This window comes from Linepithema humile, chromosome 4, assembly GCF_040581485.1.
Source record: "Linepithema humile isolate Giens D197 chromosome 4, Lhum_UNIL_v1.0, whole genome shotgun sequence".
Lineage (NCBI taxonomy): Eukaryota > Metazoa > Arthropoda > Insecta > Hymenoptera > Formicidae > Linepithema > Linepithema humile.
Genome location: NC_090131.1, coordinates 24594674 through 24622445, shown reverse-complemented (window position 1 = coordinate 24622445; position 27772 = coordinate 24594674). Strand labels below are relative to the sequence as shown.

General features: G+C 33.3%; 3 protein-coding genes across 19 annotated transcripts in view; all 3 read left to right on the top strand.

Annotated features, from left to right (window-relative positions):
* LOC105672472 (uro-adherence factor A) overlaps nucleotides 1-16104 on the top strand; it is a 159584-nt gene extending 143480 nt beyond the window's left edge. For 14 of the 17 annotated variants that reach the window (XM_067354404.1, XM_012367427.2, XM_067354408.1 and 11 more), the window contains 10 exons: nucleotides 793-958; nucleotides 1728-1837; nucleotides 2011-2186; nucleotides 2520-2736; nucleotides 3337-3458; nucleotides 3861-4037; nucleotides 9318-9632; nucleotides 10041-10292; nucleotides 14680-14813; nucleotides 15082-16104. In XM_067354404.1, the coding sequence (XP_067210505.1) occupies nucleotides 793-958; nucleotides 1728-1837; nucleotides 2011-2186; nucleotides 2520-2736; nucleotides 3337-3458; nucleotides 3861-4037; nucleotides 9318-9632; nucleotides 10041-10292; nucleotides 14680-14813; nucleotides 15082-15265 (1853 nt within the window). In that variant the 3' untranslated portion in view covers nucleotides 15266-16104. Of the gene's footprint in view, nucleotides 1-792; nucleotides 959-1727; nucleotides 1838-2010; nucleotides 2187-2519; nucleotides 2737-3336; nucleotides 3459-3860; nucleotides 4038-9317; nucleotides 9633-10040; nucleotides 10293-11854; nucleotides 14505-14679; nucleotides 14814-15081 lie in introns of those variants that run through there. The other 3 variants (XM_012367420.2, XM_012367424.2, XM_067354410.1) reach the window with 3 other exon arrangements.
* Nucleotides 16105-17003: 899 nt separating this feature from the next.
* Nucleotides 17004-17732, top strand: LOC105672478 (copper homeostasis protein cutC homolog). The gene has a single exon (XM_012367435.2). The coding sequence runs from the start codon at nucleotides 17004-17006 to the stop codon at nucleotides 17730-17732; it is 729 nt and encodes a 242-aa protein (XP_012222858.1).
* A 325-nt stretch (nucleotides 17733-18057) lies between these two features.
* LOC105672476 (uncharacterized) lies at nucleotides 18058-27426 on the top strand. The gene is made up of 20 exons (XM_067353910.1): nucleotides 18058-18248; nucleotides 18423-18508; nucleotides 18716-18787; nucleotides 19050-19130; nucleotides 19433-19495; nucleotides 19990-20209; nucleotides 20348-20439; nucleotides 20721-21086; nucleotides 21262-21435; nucleotides 21690-21780; nucleotides 23299-23384; nucleotides 23597-23677; nucleotides 23884-23955; nucleotides 24217-24303; nucleotides 24617-24679; nucleotides 25156-25381; nucleotides 25516-25610; nucleotides 25895-26242; nucleotides 26419-26592; nucleotides 26839-27426. Exons 2-20 carry the CDS (start codon nucleotides 18431-18433, stop codon nucleotides 26974-26976), a joined length of 2607 nt encoding a protein of 868 aa, XP_067210011.1. The 5' UTR covers nucleotides 18058-18248; nucleotides 18423-18430; the 3' UTR covers nucleotides 26977-27426.
* Nucleotides 27427-27772: the final 346 nt, after the last annotated feature.

Here is a 27772-nt window from a genome sequence, read left to right as displayed (position 1 = left end):
ATCGACATATTTTATCGGTACAACGAGATGATATATTTATTTATGTAGTTCACAAAATCGTGAAGTAACTTATTAATCCCGCATTTTTTTTTTTCAATTAATTTCTTGCATGAGAGAAATATTGTTTCGTTGGGAAAATAACATTGTTAACAATTGCACACATTGAACTCATTCATACAAAATTATCTTCGATACCTGTTCTATATATTTTGATATTGCTTTATACATATTAATATAGCTTTTTTTTTAATACAAATTAATAATATTTTAATATCTTGTTCACGTACTCACATATATATTTCTTTCACTTCATTTTACAACGTTTTTTATCATCTAATATATGTAGAGAAATCATATATCTGCAAAATAAACTAAAACAAGTAGATGCATCAACTTTTTCACTTATGCGGGCGAACATCCATCAATAGTTCGTGTGAAACAAACAGGCGGATAATATCTCGTAGATATGCAGTGCAATATCGACGAGAACGTAAAACTTTACTTGAAGCGTAACACGATCAATGTTAGAAACCATATCTCGTGTTTGACTACACTATCATATCGACGAGACTCTATCTGGTTCGATAATGCGAATGAATCTTTCAATGAGATTTCATCTTCGACGTTTTGAAAAATTTTATATTGAGTATACAACTTTGCCTTCTTTACATATCGCCGTTTTCTTGTAGCAGTCTAACAAATTTACCATCGAAAAAAGTGTATTCGGATATTTGAATAGCGCCGGTAGAATCGCGAAGAGAAAAGTAAAGAGATATCTTTTTGATATTTCAGCTTCCGACAAACCCGACTTGGGACTTGAGGAACTCTCGAGCTTAAACGTCAAGTCGCGCTTCCAAGTTTTCGAAAAAGCTAGCATGGAGAACTCAAATGATATCGAGAGATCGCCGTCGCAGATCGCCGTCAAGAGATCGCCCAGCATCCTCAGCAAACTGGCCAAGTGAGTAATTAATGACAAATCCCTTACGCAGTGGAAAAAATATCATGAAAAATCGATGCGCGATATTTGAGATATCTGCAAAATTTATACAAATTTGTATGCAATTTCACATTACACCGATAGGATATTAGCTAGTAATTCAAATTGCGCCTCTCTTCAACAAAAAAAATACACAGCTTTCCCAGTGGCGATAATTTTAATTCGCGATATCTTACCGTGACACAGATTCTCTTCTGTAGAATGCACAATAATGAGTCTGTAATTTCGTTAAGCTGACGTTTCTCAATTATAACAAAGCTCGCAATTACTCCATTATTTTTGCATAAATAATTAAAATAATAATTTCAACACTAATAAAGAATTAATAATTAACATCGATAAAGAAAAAATATCTATTACGCTCATAATGACAATCGCAATTTCCTCGTAAATTAACAAATTAGAATTTTTGGAAATGTTAGTATACTTAGAGATTTCAAGATTTATCGAAACGCCAACTTTTCATCTCTGATTACAATATCGAAATAACAACATCGAATTACAGCATTGAACAATCTCAATGCTGAAAATTTTATTTTATATTTTATTTTACTGAGTCAGTAGACTTTGTGGCAATACTTCTTGCGCTACTCAGCAGTCAGCAGTTTTCTTCTTTGTAATTTGAATCCTGAGAAAACATATGAAGTAAACATGTTACAAGTGTAGAGAAGCCGACCGATAATCATTCATGCGGAATGTCCGTAATCACTACGTACGTTTTCTCATTCAGATTCCAGGCCAAAGGCATGGATATCGGCGTGGCGGATGAATCTCTCAATGGCATACCCTACGAGGAATCCAGCGAAAGTGAAGATGAAGTGGAAACGGAGGAAACCGAAGGTAAGTAAATGAGAACATATTTATAATACGAGAAAAGGGAAAACGCGATAAAAATGTGAAATCGCAGATTTAGCAAATATAAATTTCTCACTAGAAAATTTAAACTTTTTTTTTCACTATATTTCTTATGTGTTAAATGTGCTAATTTTAAAACTATTTTTTTTTAATTTTAGAACTGGAGACCGAAATCATAAAATCGAAACGCACCACGCGCGAGCGTCCGATTAGTTTCTCGAAAATGGACGATATCAAAAATCGTTGGGAGTCGACCAGTCAACAAGGAAGGCGCGAGATTCAACGCGAAGCTAGGAAGGAAGAAATCGCAGGAATTCGTTCGCGATTGTTCATGGTAATTTAGTAAACTGATAAGAGACGAGTGCGAGCTTTGTTGCAATTATTTCGTTAAAGAAAGAATTTATAATTATTACAATTGTTTTGTTGTTGATGTGGACATTTGTATACGTAAAATTATACTATTTTCTTAATATCGTAAAAATGAAACTAGAAAACAACTACACACATTTCTTTCGCATTTTGTTCGCAATTTTTTCTTCCTAAGAAAAGAAAGCTTTTAAGAAAAGATAAAACCACCACGCCGCACTAACACGCAATCTTTTCTCAACACCGCATCTTGCTAATGTGTTATTAATTCCTTAATGTCTCCTTTTTGCTGGCTTTATAGGGTAAACAGGGTAAGATGAAGGAGATGTACCAGCAGGCGGTAGCCGGAAGCGACCGCGTTACAAAGATAAATGCAGCAGAGGAGATCCAGCACTCGACTGCCCACGCTCGCTCCATCAAAGAGAGATTCGAACGGGGTGAGCCAATTGCAGCCTCGGACGACGAAACCGACAGTAAACCGAAACCGGAGAAAGCCGACGAGGAGGTGATTGCAGCAGGTACGAATTGGTAACTTTCAGTAATTAAGTGACTTGCGAAAAGGCACAAGTGTCGAAAAGGTAACTTCAAACGGACTGGAGACATAATTTGAACGATTCAATTGAAAGTACTGCAATTATGAACGCAAAAAGAAAAATATGATAATTCTGGAATTACGTGCACGAAAGCAAATCTCTATTTGCAATGGAAAATGCGAAAAGTCTTTTGGCACTTGTATTGTTCCACATTTTACAACGAACTTATCAGTAATTGCGGATAGAAGTGAAAACGAATCAATGTTCCTGAGTTAAATTAATATCTATTGTTCTACCGTTGAATTACCATCGAGAATTAAGGGAAAAAACTCAAAAGAAAGCAATCTGGTATTGTTTTATACGCACGAGACATTCAGTATGAAAAAAAAAAACTCTATAGAATAAGAGACTGCGTGTTAAAGAGGCCGTATTAATATTCAGCGGGTTTATGAGAGATTTTTTGCCCTGGACGAAAAGATATATCATTGTGTTGTCGATACATGCGGGGTGAAAGTATTCGCAATGCTAATTGACAGTTTAAAGTGCCGATGATTTATGATAATCTATATTGGTCCCGCTATATAGGTATCAGCAGAAAATCGCGATCGCTCTTTTTGGAGCTGGACGCCTCTGCAGCGAAGACAGGACGTCCAGTAACGCCAGTGCAACCGAAAACACCGACCGAAACCTCACGGCGCGCACGAGACGTAAGTTCAAGCTTTTTTTTATTTATTATCTGATCGAGCCGCACCCACAGTTTGCTTTCATCGTGGACACATCGATCGACTTGTCTGCTGAAATTACGAATTTGCTATTTTTCACATATAATTTATATTTTTACATTAATTACATTCGAATTTTAATTTAATTTCTCTATTCAAAAAGATATTGGAAAATATTTTTTGTTTTATTATATGTCAGATTATTCACGATGCGATATTATATCGCTTAATTTAAAATTCAAAGCAAAAAGCGCATCAAGGTAAAAAATCTTATTTAAGAGAAAAGTATTTCGTCTTTGAACGAGAAATGTTAAGCGTGAAAAATTTTGCAAAATGCAAAGCTTGGTTTATCCAGTAATGGTAATTCTCAAAACATTTGCGGAAAAGGCATTTATGGGTCGTCAAGTCTCAGACGATGTGGTACGCAGCTCGGATACGGCCGAGGAGATTCACGTAGAAACGTCGGAAATTACGAACAAGTTCAAATTCTTCGAGACTTACAAGGAACCGGAGAAACAGCGGAAGCAGTTTCGAATCACGCCGCCTCGCGATGGTCAAGTCAAGGTTCGATCCTTTGACTTTGTTGATTGATTTATGTTTCTGTGTAATTTAATCTAACAACCGTGTGATCAGCGCGTGTTGACTAATTAAATAGCCGTGATTTGAAATCTCGGTGAAATGCGATTTAACATAAAAACTTACTGCTGGCATTAAAAAACGTAGATAGAAATGATTCATTAATACAGAAAGTGTAATTTAATCTCTAACTGATTGCATTTTACGCTAGCAACGAATAGACGTGTACTATATTTTCAGAGACAATGCCTTTAACAATCTAGCTATCTACTTGCTATAGAATCAACTTTTATACAGTTTTTTAAACAGTTATACATTTTGAATGCAGCTTTTATCGATGATATTATTAGTTATTTGATAAAGACCTTTCGGTTATCGATAAAGCGGCGATAAAGACTAAATTCGCATTGCAACACAAGATATTAGTTTCCCAAGAAATGGCGTGATCTCATTTCCAATTAAGATAGGAGAAATGTTCGCAATTGTGCGCATTTGCCCGTTTCGTATTGCATCACGCCTTTATCCACTTGCAGTTTTATGGGCATTTAATCATTCTGTCTGATACTAATGTGGTTTTATTACTTTCCTCAATTATGGCTGTTCGCAATAAATAACAATCACTGCTTAACAAAACTGCACAAAAATTTCTCTAATAAAACATTCGTCCAAATTCACAAAAAAAAATTGAGATCGGAAACATTTAATACATGAATAAAAAATAGGATCTCTTATTAAACATAAAAAAATAGTCCACTAAATAGTTTCCTTTGGAGAAAGAAAAATTAATAACAAAATTTTCCAAATTACTTATTTTATGAATGATATTTCCAATATTTTTCAATGGAAAAGATTTCGCTTGGAAAATGTTTAAAAAATTCAACTTTCAGTATTTTTCCGATGGATAAAATATCTATCCGCAATTTAAGGGGTAAAATTCCAATTACTTGCCACCTAAAAACAGTAACTGAAACTTTTTCCTCTTTTACTCACCAATATATCCCCGGCGTGGGATACATGTCTATCGATAATTATCGAAGCGCGATAACAAGTCCCGCCGTCGTTCGCGGACGCAGCTTATAAAAGGGTCCGTGCACACACAGTGGCGAGAGAGTTGACTCCGACAAACCGGACTGTCCTTGAACCCCCCCGGAGCGGCCGGCGCAGCAGCGGCCATACTTTTACCGTTAGTATTCCTACATCCTTCCATTCGTGAAGAGCCGAGCGAGGAGCAGACCGGGGATCGGCGGGCCCCGAGAATCTAACCGAGGGAAGGCGCACCACCATCGCGCGCGACGCGGGCCCTCCCAGTAACTCACACACCGAGGGGAGGAATACACACCGCCGGTCCGTATCCTCGTCGTGCGAACGGCATAGCAACCGGCGGCCCGCCGTCGTCGAACAGCAACCGGCTGTCGCGCGCCGTCCGCACGAACTTCTCACGAACCGGAGAAAGAGGGACCCTCGAGTGCGTGCCGAAGTGACGCGGACGGGACTCGCGGCAGTTTAAGTGACGACGCTCAGTCGCGATCCGCTCGCCGCGAAGGAGCTTTAATAACGGAAATTTAATTACGGGAAAAGGTAATTATCGGCCCGGCGTGCGCGCCCCAGTCAATCATTGTTCCGTAATCGCGATTAAATTGTCAGGTGTGCTGTACTTTTCGCACATACTACTCGAGATTACTCGGTATTGAGCATCGCTCGGTGTTTGAGCGATGCATCTTGAAAAAGTGACGCGGAAGAATCCCCAATTGACAAGCTGACGGATAATTAATGCTCCGGCGAACGCTTCGATTGACGGCATTCCGGCAATCGCGATCGATTTACGTACTTTCGGCAAGATGATCGATGCTTAATATTCGGGTCTGGTTGATTAAAAATTGTTTCGTGCTTGTGAGTGACCTATTTGCTAAGGACGACGCCGAAATTTTTTTTATAATTAATTGAAAAATAATCATCGACCTGATAACGCGTTTTGCAGTTGCAACAAAATTTTTCGGAATAGTGTTTGGAATTTAAAAAAATTTTGAAGTATAAATTATATTTTACGGACACACATTTTACTTGCTAAAAAAATCTAAATTGTTGATGTCAAAGTTTCAATTATTTCAAGGTGTTATTAAGGCGCGATTGAATTTTTCGGAATTAAAATGACGCATTTTAATATCCGGCCTACTTTTACTAAACATTTCCCGGTATTTAAGTTTTTTCAGTTGCTATTTATAGCAGATTATTCAGATCGAAAGCAATTAACCGTCGATCCGCCAATTAATTGCATTATGCATTCACGCTCATTTACATATTGACAAGATACACGATTGGTTTTTCTAAATACTTTAAATACGGTTAGTGTGTATTTGGTATGCGAGATCTTTCCAATTATAGGTTGTTCTCTAAAGTGTTCTCGAGCGATACATTTTGACGCGTTCACAAAAGAAGTGAAAATTGCGTGCGACTTTCTTATGAAAGTTTCAATTACCTTGAAGCATTTAGATAGAATAATTAATATGTGCAAAATAGTTGTGTTTCCATCGAATTGTTGGTTGTTCTAATTGCTCTCTGAAGTATACAATCAGGGTCTTTTTCTGACTTTATCGTGCGACCATAAGAGCGTTTCCGTTGATGGTAATCTGTGAAGGAGCGGACGTCGCTCGGGGCGCAATCTCGTCGCGGCTTGATTTGCCGCTTGACGTGTCGGCAGAGGGATACCGTGTGATCAAATATCCTTTCTGGACTGCTGATTTTATGGAATTCTGCTGGAAGTACGCTCTCGTAGCTTCTCCCGACATTCCATTACTCCAGCACGAAAGTTAAAGTAGCGCGAAAAATTATCCGTTTCTTTTACTTTTTGTATCGTGACTAAAAAAAATCTTTTATTTATTAACACACAAATTTGAATTGAAAAATAGATAATAAAATAATTCTTTCGTGTGACGGAATTTCCTGAATTCCGAGCAAAATATGATAAATACGATTTTCTTATGCAACCCAAGAGAAACATAGATCGGGAATTATTGATCTTTCATTTCCTGTCGCTTTTCGCTAAAAATTCACGCTGGATTGATTCGAATTTATAAATATCCCCATCGTCAATAAGATTATTCAGAATTCTTATTCAAAATTTGTATTCAGGATTCCTATCTACGATTTCATAATGATAAGACATTTTTTAATTGATGATACGATTATGCAATCTTTCTCTGCATACATTCACAAAAAATTTCCAGTCATTTATTCCTCTAATTACTTTAATTAGTTCCTCCTAACTGTAATATATTCATTTCAACAAGTATTGAAGACTTTATTCTTCGCTGCTGTCTAAACGAATCACGCATCGTGCTTTTCATCGTAGAGCAAAACCCGTCAATATAAACGAAAGCAAGAAGCGAATAGATAAATCATCGCAAGTGACGACAATTGACTATTCCAGATCGCGGCTCTTGAACATGTCAATCGTCATTTAAAATGTCAACCTTGAAGCGGCCCGCAGCCCTTTTGCCAGATTAAGCCGACGATTTGGCGGCGGTACCGTTCCCGATGGAACGTGAATTGATCGTGAGGGTGGTTGTTTTGAAATGTCATAAGTTTCGAGCAACCTTCAATCGTTCTGCGTCATCAGATTCCCAGCCTTACCTGACTGTCTCAGGCTCAGGTATAAGCGCGCACGGGTCGAAAAGGGCTAACCCTCAGAACTTGCAAAGAAACAGTTTCGATTCACAATAGGAATTCCATTTGATATTGCGTTGTCGTTGCTAAAACTTTCAAGCATGCGAATGTCTGGCTGTTAGTGTGCGTTGCATGATTTCTTCTTCAAATTGAATTTTTTAGAAGCATGTGAATTTTCCTTAAAGTTTCTGTTTGTGCGCAATTGAATTTATTTATAACATACTTTTTCTTAATATTGTATTTGAATTTTACTCTCTCTCTCTCTCTCTCTCTCTCTCTCTCTCTCTCTCTCTCTCTACATTTCCTCTCTTTTGAATATTATTTAATTTATTATCTTTGACGACTTTCCTAACTTTGTTGCATTATATTAAATGTTTTATACTATATTATATTCATATACTTAAGCCTTCAGAATAAGCCTTCGTTTAAAAAAAACCTGTATTCTTCCCACGAAATTTATTGCCGTGTACCACCCACGCTTGAATCCCTAAAGCTGATTCACGCCGGATACGGTTAAAAGGAACATTTCGGTCGTCGATCTCCAGCTTACCTGGATCTCCGACGATGCATCATGGCTTAAAAATTCGGCTTAAACTTATCGCGTGATAAAATGAACAATATATACGAGCTCGTGTTCTTTTCAATCAACTCGTCCTTGCCACGAGTAACTTCTCTACGAATTTTAGAGCAACAATCGCGCGAATAAAAAACGATGAATCATGAATACATAATCTACTGATATCAACGCTTTGGCAAATTCTTTAAAACATGAAACAAATTCATGAAAATACATTACATAATTAATATAAAAGTATTGCGCACATTGATTATAAATAAATCATTAGTGTAAATAATTAGCTAGATAATATATCAGATAAGATATTTTTCTATAATTTAACATTTTTCCTCAAGATTATTTTCATAATATAGATACTTACAAACAAAATTTTGATTTTTGATTTACCGATTTTGAGCGATAAAAATAATTAAACATTATCGAAAATAAAAAAATAATAAAAAAGATAGTCAAAATAAAAATAGTATCAAAATTAATATAATATTATTTCTTATATATTTATTATTCTCTTTTTTGAACAACAAAATTCGAAAAAACAATCTCTTTAAAAACAACAATTTATATGCAGTAAAAGCATGATTCAAAATTTATCGAAGAATTTGCCAGTTAGAAATACATCCTTTTATCAAAAAATCAACACATCTGTGAAAATAAAAGACATTATCTGATTGTGAGACATCAGACATAGTACGTCTGTCGTTTTCTTGTGCAGAAATGATAATGGTTGTGCGATTATAAAGTAAGCAATAAAATAACTGAAAAATATTGAATTAATTAATTAACATTAATTTGACTAATTATCTTTACATCTAAAAACTTAAAAAAAAAAACTGTTTTCTTTCAATTTGAAACAAATGGATAATGAAAACTATAAGTCTTGTAGGACCTTCTGAAATAAATTATTCAAAATATAAGAAAAATTAAGATTACTTTATTAGTTATGAAAATAGGATGATCAAGTTATACGATTCGAGCCTTATTCAATTATTATGTCAATATATATTATTTTTTCCTTAACAATTGGACAGATGGATTCACCAGATCGAGAAATCTACCGCGATCCCGACGTGGTCAGAGCCGACGACAGAGTGAACGAGGTAGTGCACACGGACACGGCGAGGAAGATGCTGTCCATCTTCCGACAAATGGAGGAAAACGCGAGCAAGGAAGAATTGCCGGAGGGCCCGAAACCCCTAAAGCGCTTCACGCCGCCTCCCGAGGACAAGTACGCCAAGGCGACGGCCTCGGACTCGGAAGAGGACGAGGAAGAAGAGGGCGAGGAGTCCGACGGTGACGACAGTGCCGAGGAAAGAGATCCCAACTACGTCCGCAGCTCAGATAAGGTAAGATTTATGTCGAATATTTTGGGATCAAGCTTATCGATAAAATGGAACCGAGATACAAATGAAAAGCTGTTGCTTAACATATGATACTGGGATGAGTACGATTTATTTACTGGAATTATAAAATTCCTCAAGTTTCCTTTTTACTTCTTTCTGAAATCTTCCCTTCGTCTTAAATATATACAATTCCTCCGCGTCTTAATTACCGAATGAATTAAGATCTAACACTCTAAAAGTGGCCAGAGTGGCCGGCTTGTCCGAACGTGTTGTCATTGCAGCATTAAGAAATTAGCGCGAACTTCTTTTCGGGCAAACCGATATTTCAGATTTCGTAGTTTCGCGAAAGTAGGCTTGTTGGCACGTACCACCCTGTAATCTACGGCCTTCTCCCGTCTGTTGTCCACCTAGGTCGAGGACGAGTTCTTGAAACAGGCGCAGAACGCAGCGCGCGCCAAGACTCTACGCGCTAAGTTCGAGCACTGGGAGGAGACCGACGGCAAAGTCAGCAATCACCACATCGCCGAAATAGAGATGGCTCAAGGCACGGGCGATCAGTCGAGCATAGAATCTGCGAGCAGTCTGAGGGCTCGTTTCGAGTCCCTCGGCTCGCAGACCAACGAATCCCCGCGCGCACCGAAGGTCAAAGTCAATCGATTTGTGGTGAGTACAGCATTATGTTCGTTATAATCGCACTTTCATTCTTCATTCGATAAATATACTTCAACACCATATTACGACCTGTTCATATAGTTATTATTATTTTCCTTGCATCCACTAATTTTATATATACATCACTCGTTTTAATTCGTCTTAATTCGTCATTTACCGATGTAATTAATTAAGGAGACGTTTTGGAGAACTTTGATCCCTTTTTTTTTTTTAACAACAACATTTCCATCAAATTTTTCCTTTTTCGTTTGTAAACAACTCGGCATTATAAAGTATGCGCATGGTGTGATTTGTAATTATCGTCTGCCTGTTTTATCCATTTTCAATTTATATGTTAGAATGATAAGTATGGTTTTATTCTACAAGCAGTGTCTATATTGTGTCAAAATTTTAGAAGAAATCTAATATTTTAGATACACGTTTTTAATAGACGTTTCGTTTTGAGTAATAAATTGCAATATTTCCAATATGTTTTGACGCAACTCGAGCACTGCTTGAAAGCACGACCGAATTTTTAATTTATTTTATTTTATGTGCTCCGTTTTCTATACATATAATGAGAATTTAATTTTGCACTTTTTATTGGCGACACATATATGTATATTTTGTAATGAGAACTAATCGCTTATAATCACTTAATCCGCTAATTCTACGTTTTGTACAGTGGATTTTGCGAATGTAATATGTCCATTATGAAAATATATGAAAATATGTCCGTTTGCTCGCTGTTATCAAAATTTTCTATAACTTTTTTTCGCATGAAAAATCAATAATCTTAATTGTTTTTTTTATGATATAATATAATGTCCAGTTAAAATTAAGATATATTATACAGATTTGTTATATATTCGCGAAAGCTAAATTTTAATATTAGCTAATATTTTTAAGCTATTTATTCGCTTAGCTTTAAATATCTGCATATATTATCTTTAAATATTCGTTTATATTAAATGGCAAGAACTGCGAACGTGTGCTATATTTTGGAGCAATAATAATATCTTAATAAACATTATTTATATTGTTTAAGCAATGAATACTATCAAATTCATTACTCGAATTCTTAAACCATTTCTATTTTCATAGAAACATATTTCTAATATGTAAAATATGTAATATAGAAAATTTTATATTCAAACTTACCCGTTTACGTGATGAGAATTTAATCCTTTATTGCTTGCAAGAAATGAGCGCACATAACGTAGAAACTTCAATTCCGCATCTAAAAGTGAAAAAATAATTCAATTAGTTTAATAAAAATACAAAATTTACGCAGTTGGATGAAATTTTTAGGGAATATGTGTTGTAAAACTCCAAATGTGCGAGCGTCGACGATTTAACCACTTTTATTCCTTTCGTTGATTATTGTCGAGCATGATCGATGTGATTATTTTTTAATTTTGCGTTATTGTTCTTATATTGTTCTTTTTTTTGTTTCGTTTAAAATCTGCCTGCGACATTTTAATCGAATCCTGCCCGCTTGTGTCGTGTGGTATCATAAAGAAAAAATTATCACAAGCAATGTCAAATTATCTTCTTTTTGTGACGCGATGCAGTAAGGGAGAGAGACCGAAGATATGCGGCTGGATTAAATCGATTGCGAGGAGGGGAGAGAGAAGGAGAAGAATCGACGGAAGGAAGGAGAGCGTCGGCAACACAACTGCGATGGAAAAAGTTTTTTTTTTTTTTAAATCTCGTGCATTGCGCAATAATGTTCGGTTATCGTCAATTACTGTAACGATCTTGTGTTTTTCTTAGGGAGATGGTTTTAACACGCCGAGCGTTACGTTCTCGTGTAGCGAATCTAGCCCGTAGACTGTACCATATGTTATGCGTTAATATATTATTACACTATGAAAGTCTGCGCAACTCCGGATCCGTCGAGCGTTTCATTCAATCGCCAATTAGATACGAAGAAGTACGTCAGCGGAAAAAAAGAAAAAAACAATCCAAGGCAGATGGCTGTAAAGCGCGCGAGGCAGCAATACGCTGAGTCACGTAAGAAAAGGCGTGCGAGAAATTCAGTACATCTGTATCGCAAATCCGATTATAGTGCTGTCGAAAAATTTATAATCCATCTATTAATCATTATTTTATATAAAAATCTATATATTAGAAGAAGGAAACTTGGACGGTTTCAAAATTTAATGAGAGAAAGAGAGAGAGAGAGTCATATAATTTTTAATATTTTACAGAGTATTTAATATTTTTGTCTAATTGAATAATATTTTTATTTTATCAAGAGATCGCGCAAATATATTTGTTACGCGGAAACGCTCGACATCTTATCTTAATATATATATTTATAACAAAGAGAAAAACCTTGTTTACTAATTTACTTTATATAAAAAAGACGAGCGCCCATCTGCGTCATAGGTACGTCGGTTACACAGCTTCATTATCATCAAAATTCTATTAGACACGTGTGACCGACATACCAACATGAAGCACGATGGATTCGCTCCTAAGTAGTGAAATTCGTAACGATGCGGACTCAGTCAGCCATAACTTAACGGTGATCCATTAAAACATCTTCATAATTAATCAAAAGTTCAAATGTAATCGCGTGAGCGATTGTGTGATTAATAATTTTTATATAGCAATTCTTATTCGGGACAGAGGAGTCACGATGATTTTACAAAGTATCAAATTTTGTTGAATACATTCAACTTTCAACATAACGATTTTTCTCGGAACGGATTTTAACTCTTCTTGACACAATCATTGAATGTTACAATATAACGTGCCTTTGTGATTTCTTTGTGTGTGATAAATCATCCACTATTTAGAGTAATCAGTCAATCAACTAATTGATTAAAATACATTATATTAAATCACGAGGCTGGTTGCAAAATATTTCGAGCAAACAGTAGATAAATAATATTTGCAGATCACATCTTTATCATCGACAATTATTCATATTTTTTTTAATTCATCGCATTTAATGAATACTTAACTAACAACAGCAAGATCAAAACTTTTTTTCCTCATCGTTACGATCTTTGTCTACCGCTTTAGATTTCTGATTTTCATAAGTGCCAAGTTTTTCGTCGATAGATGAATGAGTAGAGAGAGAGAGAGAGAGAGAGAGAAACAAAGAGCGAGAGTAAGAGCGCGAAAGAAAAAGAAAGTGCGTGAGAATGACAAACAAGAAGTAAAAAGTAATGCTTCCCCAAATTTCACGTGCGGGATGAGAGCCTGAAACGAGGAATTATCGCCTGTAGAGGAAGTGTCGGGTGCTCTAGGGCCGACTAGTGGTTAGGACCGTAGCTATTTCGATCGCTTTTACAAATTTCGACTCTTTTTACAGCTTAGCGCGGTAGTGCGTAGATTTTTATATGCGTCAACGATCAAACTGTTCGGGAAAAAAACACACGTGTATATACAATATATATATATATATATATATCTATACACTTGTGCGATATGAAAGACCGTGATTACGTATTTTATTGTTTAGAGCGCAAAAAATATTAATTCTTGTTGTATTACGCCTAAGTGCATTATTTCTCGTGAGTAAGATATCCTTTTATCGATGATTTCATTTGTTTTGATACTCATCGCCAGATCATGCAGGAAAGCAGCTTCGTCATAAATCTTTATAACTGACATTTTCGCTGATACTGTCATATACGAGAAAGTTATCGAAGCACCGTACCTATCGGCACACTTTACACTTTCAGAGAAGAAGCACAATGCGACTGATTTTCGGTCGCAGAATATCAGGGTAAAACGCGATCGCTTATCGAGTTTTTGAATCGAGTGCAGAGAATTGTTTATAGACGCATACGAATTTTGTAGACAATTATTTAGGTGCTGTGGAAAGAAAAAAAAAAAAAAAAAAAAGATCGAAAATGTATATTATCGAGACAGCCGATGTCTTTCTATTTTACGCGAAGTGAAAATATGCGGATGAGATTTATATCAAGAAGCGCTAAGCTGGTTTTGATTTGCGAACAATCCGCTCGAATAATCGAGATGTTAAAATTTCGAGACAATTTCGCAAGTTCTCGTTACGGCCTCTCGAAGTCGCCTAATTTGTAGCATAATAGTTAGCGATAATATTATATATATATTTCACGATTTTATTGCGACCTTTAGCGTATCGTTTCTATCGATGTATAACGATCCTGTTCTGTTAATCTTTCTCGTGTAACATTTATTACGATAATACACAAGTGGTAAATAAAAGAGATGCTAAATCTGTCTCGTCGATTTGAGAAGCAGCGCGGCCTTTCCTCGTCTTCTTCTTTCGCGTAGCGTACATATCCCTTACACATTACATTTCATCATTCAAATACACTTCCCATTATTCAATCATCGCATGGGCATTCATAAGGATAAATTATTATATCGTCTTGTTTTGACGTAAACAAAATAGGAGATCCAGACGACCTGCACGGACGTGTGCGAAAGCTGTCAAAAGAAGGTCTACCCCTTGGAGAAAGTTGAGACCAATAACAAAATCTTTCACAAGCAATGCTTCCGGTGTCTCCAGTGCAACTGCATTTTAAGGTAACGAAAGGAAACGCGTATGAATTCTTGCTTCTATCATACTTGCCTATCAGCTTTGTAATTTAATAATCTTGTACTTTTCGCCAGCGAAATAATATTAATATACAAATAAATATTGGCGACTGTTTTAAAAAAAGTTTTCCTGCAAAAATGTAATGATTATGATTCGTAGAAATTTAATATATATTTCTTTAAAAACTGAAATGTTTTTTAAGTACGCCCTGAATTTAACGTAATAAAATTATAACGATTTTATGCGTTCGAACAGGATGGACTCTTTCACCCTGAACAATGGGAAGCTGTACTGCATCCCGCACTTCAAGCAACTCTTCATCACACGAGGAAACTACGACGAGGGCTTTGGCGTCGATCCACACAAGAACAAATGGGCGACGAACTCCAACAATTCCACAAGCCCGTCGCCAATCGCGGTCTCAAATGGCGAGCTCTGATTTTCCAAGTCTCCCACCTCACCTTCTTCTCCCCTTGTATATCGCTATTGAATTTTAGTCGAATGCATAGGTGGATCTGAGCGAAGATTAAAAAAAAAATCTAATTTTCGTTCCTCAAAAATGCGTGGAATGCATATTTGTTGAGGATTTTTACTGTATTTTATGATTTTAACGTTTTTTTTTTTTCTTAAAAGCAGTGTGCTAGGTCCGCCTATGGTCAGAACGCGATGATAATTATAACAAATTGTATATTTTTCCTGCGTTAAACCCGTGAGTACGCATAATTGTATATTTTAATTAATCAGTAATCATTGGAATCAAATGCGGTGATCTGTCTCGGGGAGACAATCCCGAATGCGAATCCTTCTCGAAGTGTAATCTTGCCGAAAACGCTAAACGAATAAATTGAAAAAATGCGCACGATTGTAAATCGGAAATGCGAATATGATTTAGATTATATCGAGTCGAGTTAATAGTGGAAATATACACGTTTCGTTCCGTCAGTTTGTGCGCGTCATCGCGTATCTAAAGTGCGTGGAAAAAAAATATATTTATACGTTCGTTAATGAGCGAAGTAAATTTGTGGTATTTTCATATTGTAACGTGCTGATTAGTGTTTCATTTCTAATTTTAAATTTCACTGTCATCGCTCACCGTAAAATTCGCTTGATATTTGTTACTATTATTTTATTGATATTTTATTATTATTATTATTAATATTATTTACGTGCGCCGCACTTGGTATTATTTTATTATATATGTTGTATAATACAATATTACATTACGCTTCATGAACCTTGTATCCGAACCTATCCCTCAATAAATAAGAATTTTATATATCTTTGCAAATTATGTATCTTTCCGCGATGCATATGCGTTTAAATTAATACAAGCAATATTGTCCGTGATATAACAGCGTCATAATGAGATTTAAATTAATTCATCTAACAACAAAATGAAATAATTATGCACAATCGAAATACCAGAGAAAAAAATTGTCACAAATAAATAGCTGACAATGTTATCAAACAGTTCGCGAAAAAGGCATGGCTAACAAATGATATCGTTACCGTTTCCTGATAAAACACAGATGGCGAGACTCGCGTATACTGATTCCGACTGACGAGGCACAAGCTGGTAGCCATATCTAAAGTGCTACCAGCTGATGCAGTCTCGTCTTGTGTTGCTTGGAAAAATTAATTCTCACGGCGCATTTATATCACGACAGATCTATAATAATAATTTTGTCATTCGCTGGCTTAAATCTACGCAGCATAAGCACAAGTGTTACATAAATCAGTAATATGCGCCGTGAATGCAGCGGTGCAATACATCTTTAATTTATTTAAACCTAAATCTCTCATCAGTCAATCTATCTGATCGATCAAGCAGCTGATAAGCCGAAGTAAGTCACAAAATCATAAATAACATTTCGTCATTCTCTCTGACCAACTTTGTTTAATGTACAGAAATGCAAATGTCATTAATTATTCTTGTAAATATAATACTTGTTTACTTCGGTTGATAATTTACCGAAGAGATATAATCGCGCGCTAATTTGCCAGCATATGATGTAGTTTTTTTACGACGTAAACTAATTTATTCTCAGAAATATGTTTTTCTGAAGAAGTGCAATTATATATTAAATTATATACAGGTGCAAATACATTATTGCACTTGTAAAAAAATTAATATTACTCGATCTATCAATCGTTTGACTAATTATTTTACTTTGCAGATGGAGATCTGCATCGACTCCTTAGAATCTGCGAGAAACGCGATCGAAGGAGGAGCTAGCCGGCTGGAGGTTTGTATGGCCCTTTCGGAGGGTGGTTTAACACCGAGCCCAGGTCTGATTAAACAAATAAAAACTTTGGCGACCATTCCGCTTTACGCTATGATCCGCATTCGCAACGGCGATTTCATCTACAGCCACGAAGAGCTCGACGCTATGCTGCACGATTTGAAGATTCTCAAGGATCACGAAGTGAATGGCTTCGTCTTTGGCGCGTTGACAGCTGATTGCGAAATCGATATTGTCGCGTGTGAAAGGATCATTTCCGCCGCACGTCCCTTGCCGGTGACGTTTCATCGTGCTTTTGACCTAACGAACGATCCTTTGAAATCCATGGAAATCATCGCGAATCTTGGCTTCCAGAGGATTCTGACATCGGGACAGAAGAATACAGCTTTGGAAGGACTAGAGCTGATAAAAGTCTTGTTGCAAAAAGCGCCAAAACATCTGATAATTATGCCTGGCGCTGGCATTACAAGAGATAACATTCAAAAAATTATGGAATCTGGTGCTAAAGAATTTCACGCGTCAGCAAAGAGAAAAAAAATCATGACCTATAATGCGAATAAAGTCAGGATGGGCACCGGCGAGGACAATTTTATCAATGTAACGAATAGAGAACTAGTTAAGGATTTAGTTAATATTATCAAGAGTCAATGTACCGCCTCGTGAAAGATTATATAAAAAATAATATTAATTATATATTTTTATATGGATAGCATCTAAATATAACATGCACTCAATGTATTTAATTACTTTAAGACGAATAATGTTACATTATTGTATTTCTGTAATTTTGTATAATAAATAATAAATTGTTTTTTATTCTCATTTGTCCAACAATGCTAAAGATTAATTACATAAATACAATAATTATCGACCGTCGATCAGCACAAGATAAATTCTAATTTTCGTATTATCGATCCTCAGTTTACCATAATAATAAAAGCATACTTCTAAACACTGTACATCACAAATCACGAGATACTCAAAGTTTCAGAGGTCAGTTTCTTCAAGCCGTTGGAAGTGTTAGCAACATATTTTCTGAATTATCCTTTAAATCGTATTAATTAAAATAGACTATTCTATTTAAATAATCGTGTGTGAAATTAGTACATAGATATAAAAATTCTATGATTCCGAGCAAAGTTCCAGTTTTCTTTTAAAAAATAAGTTCTAAGTATTCCGGTATGTATCGACCCTCTATTCTAAATGATCGTATCAGTGAAATCATTAGAAACGTATCATAAAAGCATAGATTACTGTAAATTGTTAAATAGAAAAAATTATATAAGTATATATCTCAATTATTTATGCGATATGCTTATCAAAGCTTTAACGCTGGTTTATGTTGTCCAATAGAGGTGAAAATGGAAAACAGTACTGAATCTAATGACGAAGTCAACTTTAACGGATCAATAGCATTATACGAAGCCACATGTGCAACAGTAATTTCTTTTTAAAACGTGATTTTATATAATTGTTGTGTCTTTATCTGTACCTCTATTGCTAATTACTATATATATATATATAACGTTTTGATATAATGTAATATAAATTTTTGCAAGTATAAAAAAAAGTTTTAAAAATTCCGTTAAGAACCCAATTATATATTCGATAAGCTTATCTACATTGTTTTATGTTGTCTAATAAAGGTGAAAAGAAGGAGCAAAGATTCCAAACAGATGGATAACTCTGAAGAATCGGACACAGATATATTCCCAAGAGTAAGTTCTTTTTAAAACGTGATTACACCTACTTGTTGTATTTTTGTCTGTTCCTCTATCGCTAATTATGCATATTGTTTTGGTACAATACAATATAAATGCAATATATATTGCAATCGTAATATAAATTTGCAAACTTTTGTAAGTATGAAAAAAAAGTTTTACGATGTATAATGCCATATAATGTTTAATGCCGTTAAAAACTCAATTATATATTCTACAAGTTTATCTATGCTTAAACATTTTATATTGTTTAATAAAGACAGAAACGATGAGCAGCGCTGAATTTGAAGAGCTCGACTGTAATGAGTCAATAGAATTAATCGAAGTCACATCCAAAAAAGTAATTTCTTTTTAAAGTGTGATTACTTAGTAAACAAAAAAAATATAACTGTATTGTTGTTGGAGCGAACATATTTCTAATATACTGGCTCGTCACTAATTTTCCAAATTTTTTAAGTATTAAAATAAAAAACAGCACTCATTTCCTACTCGCTTTTTAACGATACTTTTAAGTTTTCTCTTTTATATATATATATATATATCACCATTTTCTCCAATAACTCAATACATTATTCTATTCATATAATAAATTACTGTTTTAATGAACTGATGCAAATTTAATAAAAGAACTGAAAATTTTAGAATAAAGCAAAAATTATATTTGCAACCGACGATTTCTATGGCGTGGCTGAAAATCTACTTAAAGTAAGTAGTTGTATTAAATATAACTAAAAATTCATATATATTCATGTATATTCGTCCAATATTATAAAAGATATCAGATATGATATAAATATAATAATTATAACAATCTAAATTGCAAAGTATTAAAATTTAAGAATCAAAGCTGGATGTTCGTGTTGAAATTATATTTACAAATTAGAATTATGTATGTAGTAGAATTATGTACGTTTCAATTTCTGAGTCATCTTCAGTATGAAAAGCTACAGTGATATCAAAATAAACGCAATGAATAAACAAATAAGCAACAATTGCACGAACAACAAGTTTAGCTCTTAAGCCTTGACATACTTTAACTTAGATTGTTAAATCAATTGAGTCACAATTTTCTAATAATTATAACAATAAAATATATTTCGACATAATCGAGAACTAGTCTAAAAAGCAAAGAATGTGTGCAGAAAATCTGCAATTAATACATTTAACATCGTTGACGATTTATTGTCGTTTCATTTCAGGATGACGATCCTGTATGCAATAAACACACGTTTTTTGATAATAAAATCAACAACAATGTCGATGGATGGAAAACTCAAAAAATACGACATAACAAAAATAATTTTGTTATTATCCAATTGGCCGGTGCAACTGATATACATTCCATTTGCATAGATACCACGTGCTTTACCGACCCCTATATTTCACAGTTTTCCGTACAAGGCGAATTGCTATCTAAACGTTCGTGAGAAATAACTTATAAGTAGCGACTTGTTAATCCTAACTTATTAATCTCATTATTATATTACTAACATTATAAATGACTTAATATTAATCCCTAATTGTAGTATCTATATATTAACATAATTTATTATGTAGTTACATTGGAGAAAACGTATATGCAAAACCGGAAAGAATTAAGCGGAAAGTGCAGAATGAAAGAGTATATGTACATGGAAAACGAAACAAAGGTTAATATTACAATAATATATATTCCAAAATCTATATTACTAAAATTTATATTATCTAACATATGTAATTTTTGTTGGAATTTGAATTGAGAATGATATAAACAAGGACACATAAATTATAAAACTTAATAATAAATTCATATATATAATGACAACTTATTTTTATAATATATTTTATAACAATAATTCTTTCGCCAAAAATGTCTTACGTATGAGAAATGTGTTACGTTTCGTGATGATTTTGCTGTCAATGGATCATTGATTGTCAAATGCAATTTCAGAAATGGGACTATTTGATTTCGAGACAAAAGCTGAACCCCGGCTACCCATCTATACGTAAAAAGTTCTTCAAAATATTACCGCATAATCCAGTGACCCATTTGCGACTCAATCTTTTCCCAGACGGAGGAATTGCCAGATTACGCGCTTACGGACGAGTGATACCCACCACCATAACAACAATGAATAGGGAGATTAATTTAATCTCATCTGTGTATAATAGTGATTGTGTATCATTTAGTGAGAGTTACATTGGACATCCTAATAATATTATTCAACCTAACAAAGCCACAAGTATAATTGACGGATGGGTAACTGCAAGAAAACATAACGAATACTACGAAATTAGTGATACGTTTTATGATGAGGTACATAAAACTGTATCAAATACTAATTATGAAATTGCAGTCAATTATTTAAAAATCCCGTAAAATAAATGTTTTTTTTAGCGCAATATGTATTTTACATCAATATTAATGGAATATCTCTTTACATAAAAAAAAATTATTATTTACGCTAAATAATTTGGTATAAAAATTTTAGATAATGACCGAACACTGGGCTTTGTTTAAATTAGGATGCAGTGGCACAGTCACTCGTATTGTTATCGATACAAGACTTTTCACTGGAAATGCTCCATTCATGGTACAAGTGCAAGGATTGTATGAGACAGATGGTGTAAACACCAAATGGAAAAACATCATACCGCGTACTTATGTGAGCTTAGTTTAATTAATTTTTCACGTTTTGAGGGTTTGGCTGTTTTAACTATATTATATAATGTAATTTATATTTGTATTACACAATTGATGCTACTAATTAATCACCTCTACTATCTCAATTTATTCATATTAATGAAAGTGATAAGTGCCAATGTAACTTCACGAATGCACAAAATTGTTGTGAAATGTCAGTATCAGCAAATTATAATCATATGCAATATTCTTTTTATAACTCAAATAATCTTACAGATAAATCCAGGCATGGAACAAAATATTATAGTGGAAACAAATCGGAGAATTAAAGTAACTTCCGTAAAAATAATAATTGGACCAGATGGTGGTATATCTAGATTCCGAGTGTTTGGCATACCTGAATTTAACGCATAAAAATGGAAAGAATAGAATATTTGGTGAGGACGATTTATTTTAAACAACTTATACTGAAAAAAAAAATTTATAATAGTTTCACTGTAATAGTGCTTTTTAAAGCCAACTTTATTTTTATGGGTGTTCTAATTATTTAACAGAACAATTTGAAGTAATAGCAATTCCTATAAAAATAAGTATCCGGACTATAATTACTTTAATATATAATTTTTGTTTTTCTCAGTATAATAATGACAATAATGATCAAACTATAGCATTTATCAAAGTAAAGACAAACTGTTGACATTCTTTTCTTTTCCACCAAATATTTTTCAAAAAATAGATAAAAAATGTTAGCATTTTTAATAACGCATTGTAGTATTTTATGGTACTACAAATATTTATTTTATAGCGTTTTATGTTCTAAAGTGACTCAATAAATCATAATTTTTACTGCTACACAAGTTTAGTGCATTAAATTCTTTTACTTCCTCGAACCGCGAGTTTTGATGATGTATAACGAAAAAGGCCGATATCTGCCACCATCGTGGCGGGACATGACAATCATTTCCTTGTGATGCCCACATCGTTTTACATTCATAGGGATAAATTATTATATTATTCTGTTTTGACGTAAACATAATAAGAAATCCAGACCGTCTCCAATGCGAATCCTCCTAAAAAAATCGTGACCTATGTGAATAAAGTCAAAAAGGGCACCAGTGAAGACGATTTTGTCAATGTAAAAAATAGAGAATTAATTAAAAAATTAGTTAATATTATCAAGAGTCAATGTACCGTCCTCGTGAAAAATTATATAGAAAATAATATTAATTATATATTTTTATATGGATGGTATCTAAATACAATACGAACTCAATGTATTTAATTACTTTAAGACGAATAATGTTATTATTGTATTTCTGTAATTTTGTATAATAAATAGGTTTTTATTATCCTCATTTGTCCAACAATGTTAAAGATTAAATACATAAATACAATAATTATCGACGGTCGATCAATGCAAGATAAATTCTAATTTTCATATTATCGATCCTCAGTTTACCATAACAATAAAGGCATGTTTCTAAACATCGTACAACACAAATCACGAAATGCTCAAATTTCAGAGGTCAGTTTCTTCAAGTCGTTGAAAGTGTTAGCAACATATTTTCCGAATTATCCTTTAAATCGTATTAATTAAAAAAGACTATTCTATTTAAATGATCGTGTGTGAAATTAGTACATACATATAAAAATTCTATAATTCCGAGCAAAGTTCCAGTTTTCTTTTAAAAAATAAGTTCTAAGTATTCCGGTATGTATCGACCCTATATTCTAAATGATCGTATCAGTGAAATCATTAGAAACGTATCATAAAAGCATAGATTACTGTAAATTGTTAAATAGAAAAAATTATATAAGTATATATCTCAATTATTTATGCGATATGCTTATCAAAGCTTTAACGCTGGTTTATGTTGTCCAATAGAGGTGAAAATGGAAAACAGTACTGAATCTAATGACGAAGTCAACTTTAACGGATCAATAGCATTATACGAAGCCACATGTGCAAAAGTAATTTCTTTTTAAAACGTGATTTTATATAATTGTTGTGTCTTTATCTGTACCTCCATTGCTAATTACTACATATATATATAACGTTTTGATATAATGTAATATAAATTTTTGCAAGTAAAAAAAAAGTTTTAAAAATTCCGTTAAGAACCCAATTATATATTCGATAAGCTTATTTATGCCTAAACGCCGTTTTATGTTGTTTAATAAAGGTGAACATGATCAACAATAAATCGAAAGAAGAACATAACATTGAACAATTAATGGAATCGTGCGAAATCACATCTACAAAAGTAAGTTCTTTACAAAATGATCACGCCTACTTATTGCGCCTGTGTCTATACTTATATCGCTAATAATACTGACATCTCGATTTGTCATAACGCGATAAAAATTTCCAAATTTTTTAAAATATAAAAAAAAGTTTTGAGAATTCTATTAAGAACTTAATTATATATTCGACAAGCTTATCTACATTGTTTTATGTTGTCTAATAAAGGTGAAAAAAAGGAGCAAAGATTCCAAACAGATGGATAACTCTGAAGAATCGGGCGCAAATATATCCTCAAGAGTAAGTTCTTTTTAAAACGTGATTACACCTACTTTTTGTATCTCTGCCTATTCCTCTATCGCTAATTATGCATATTGTTTTGGTACAATACAATATAAATGCAATATATATTGCAATCGTAGTACAAATTTGCAAACTTTTGCAAGTATGAAAAAAAAGTTTTGCGATGTATAATGCAATATAATGTTTAATGCCGCTAGAAACTCTATTATATATTCTACAAGCTTATCTATGCTTAAACGTTTTATGTTGTTAATAAAGACAGAACCGGAGAGCAACTCTGATTGTGAATCTGAAGAGGACGACTGGAATGAGTCAATGGAATTAATCGAAGTCACATCCGAAAAAGTAATTTCTTTTTAAAGTGTGATTACTTAGTAGACAAAAAAAAATTAACTGCATTGTTGTTGGAGCAAACATACTTCTATGTACAAATATACTGGCTTCTATTGAAATCACCAGTTTTGCAAATTTTTTAAATATTTAAACAAAAAGCAGAACTCATTTCCTACTCGGTTTTTAACGATACTTTTAAGTTCTCTCTTTTATATACATATATATCACCATTTTCTCCAATAACTTAATACATTATTTTATTACTATGATAAATTACTTTTTTTATCGACTGATAAGAATTTAATAAAATAATTAAAAATTACAGAACGCAGCAAAAATTATATTTGCAACCGATGATTCTTGCGGCGTGGCTGAAAATCTACTTAAAGTAAGAAGTTGTATTAAATATAACTAAAATTTCATATATAAACATACATATTCTTCCAATCTTGTAAAAAATATCAGTTATGATATAATAATAATGATTATAACAATCTAAATTACAGAGTATCAGAATTTAAGAATTAAAGCTGGTTGTTCGTGTTGGAATCATATTTACAAATTAAAATTATATACGTTTTGATTTCTGATTCATCTTTAGTGTGAAAAGCTACAGTGATATCAAAGTCAACGCAATGAATAAATAAATAAACAACAATTGCACGAACAACAACTTTTAGCTCTTGAGCCTTGACACACTATAATTTAGATTGTTAAATTAACTGAGTTACAATTTTTTAATAATTATAACAATAATATATTTCGACATAATCGAGAACTAGTCTAAAAACCATAAAATGTGTGAAGAAAATCTGAAATTAATACATTTATCATCGCTAACGATTAATTGTTGTTTTATTTCAGGATGACGATCCTGTATGCAATAAACACACGATTTCCGATAACAAAATTAACAACAATGTCGATGGATGGAAAACACGAAAAATGCGAGAGAAAAATGAAAGGAATAATTTTGTTATTATCCAATTGGCCGATCTAACTGAGATACATTCCATTTGCATAGATACCGCGTGCTTTATCGAGCCCTATATTTCAGAGTTTTCCGTACAAGGCGGAATACCAGCCAAACGTTCGTGAGAAATAACTTCTAGCGACTTGTTAATCCTAACTTATTAATCGCATTATTATATTACTAATATTATAAATGACTTAATATTAATCCCTAATTGTAGTATCTATATATTAACATAATTTATTATGCAGTTATACTGAAGAAAAAGTATATACAAAAACGGAAACACAAATTAGGCGGACAGTGCGGTATAAAAGAGTATACGTACATGGAAAACGAAACAGAGGTCAATATTACAATATTACATATTCCAAAATCTATATTACTAAAATTTATATTATCCAACATATGTAATTTTTGTTGGAATTCAAAGTACTAAGAATAATATAAACAAAGACACAAAAATTATAAAACTTAATTATAATTTTATATATATAATGACAATTAATTTTTATAATATATTTTATAACAATAGTACTTTCGTCAAAAATGTCTTGCGTATCAGGAATGTGTTACGTTTCGTGATGATTTTGCTGTCAATGGATCATTAATTGCCAAATGCATTTTCAGAAATGGGACTATTTGATTTCGAGACAAAAGCTGAACCCCGGCTACCCATCTATACGTAAAAAGTTTTTCAAAATATTCCAAAATCCAGTGACCCATTTGCGACTCAATCTTTTCCCAGACGGAGGTATAGCCAGATTACGCGCTTACGGACAAGTAATACCCCCCACTGCAATGAATAAGGAGATTAATTTAATCTCCTCTGCGTATAATAGTGATTGTGTATTATTTAGTGAGAGTTACATTGGGCATCCTAATAATATTATTCAACCTAACGAAGCGACAAGTATAATTGACGGATGGGTAACTGCAACAAAACATGACGAATCGAACGAAACGTCATACGATGAGGTAGATAAAACTGTATCAAGTACTAATTATGAAATTGCAGTCAATTATTTAAAAATCCCGTCAAATAAATGTTTCTTTTAGCGCAATATGTATTTTACATCAATATTAATAGAATATCTCTTTACATAGAAAAATAATTATTATTTACGCTAAATAATTTGGCATAAAAATTTTAGATATTGACCGAACACTGGGCTTCGTTTAAATTAGGATGCAGTGGTACAGTCACTCGTATTGTTTTCAATACAAAACTTTTCACTGAAAATGCTCCAGTCACGGTACAAGTGCAAGGATTGTATGAGACACGTGGTGTAAACACCGAATGGAAAAACATCATACCGCGTACTCATGTGAGCTTAGTTTAATTAATTTTTCACGTTTTGGCTGTTTTAACTATATTACACAACATAATTTATATTTGTGTTACACAATTGATGCTTTTAATTAATCACTTCTACTATTTCAATTTATTTATATTAATGAAAGTAATAAGTGCCAATGTAACTTCACAAATACACAAAATTGTTGTAAAATGTCAGTATGAGCAAATTATAATCATATGCAATATTCTTTTTATAACTCGAATAATCTTACAGATAAAGCCGGGCACGGAACAAAATATTAGAGTGGAACCAAATCAAAGAATTAAAGTAACTTTCGTAAAAATAATAATTCAACCAGATGGTGGTATATCTAGATTCCGAGTGTTTGGCATACCTGAATTTAACAGATAAATGGATAAAAATGGAAAGAGCAGAATATTTGGTGATGACGATTTATGTTGAACAACTTACACTGGGAAAAACAAATTTATAATAGTTTCACTGTAATAGTGCTTTTTAAAGCCAACTTTATTTTTATGGGTGTTCTAATTATTAAACAGAACAATTTAAAGTAATAGCAATTCCTATAAAAATAAGTATCCGGACTATAATTACTTTAATATATAATTTTTGTTTTTCTCAGTATAATAATGACATTAATGATCAAACTATAGCATTTATCAAAGTAAAGACAAACTGTTGACATTCTTTTCTTTTCCACCAAATATTTTTCAAAAAATAGATAAAAAATGTTGGCATTTTTAATAACGCACCATAGTTTTATGTTGCTATAAATATTTATTTTATAGCGTTTTATGTTCTAAAGTGACTCAATAAATCATAATCTTTTCTGCTACACAAGTTTAGTGCATTGAATTCTTTCACTTCCTCGAGCCGCGAGATTTGATGATGAATAACATAAAAGGCCGATATCTGCCACCATCGTGGCGGACATGACAATCATTTCCTTGTGATGCCCACATCGCTTCACATTCATATATATATATAAGGATAAACTATTACATTATTTTGTTTTGACGTTAACATAATAGGAAATCCAGACTGTCCCCAATGCGAATCCACCTCAAACTGTGACATTGCCGAACACTCTATACAAATAAATTGAAAAGATGCGCACAATTGTAAATCGGAAACACGAATAAGATTTAATTATATCGATTCGAATTAGTAATGAAAGTATACACAT

What these genes read in the sequence shown, in the direction of transcription:
- LOC105672478 (XM_012367435.2), top strand. Translation starts at nt 17,004, where the DNA reads ATGGAGATCTGCATCGACTCCTTAGAATCTGCGAGAAACGCGATCGAA.
- LOC105672476 (XM_067353910.1), top strand. Translation starts at nt 18,431, where the DNA reads ATGGAAAACAGTACTGAATCTAATGACGAAGTCAACTTTAACGGATCA. An exon ending in ACGAAGCCACATGTGCAACA is followed by an intron (nt 18,509 to 18,715) that starts GTAATTTCTTTT and finishes TGTCTAATAAAG; the next exon opens with GTGAAAAGAAGGAGCAAAGA. An exon ending in TGGCTGAAAATCTACTTAAA is followed by an intron (nt 19,496 to 19,989) that starts GTAAGTAGTTGT and finishes GTTTCATTTCAG; the next exon opens with GATGACGATCCTGTATGCAA.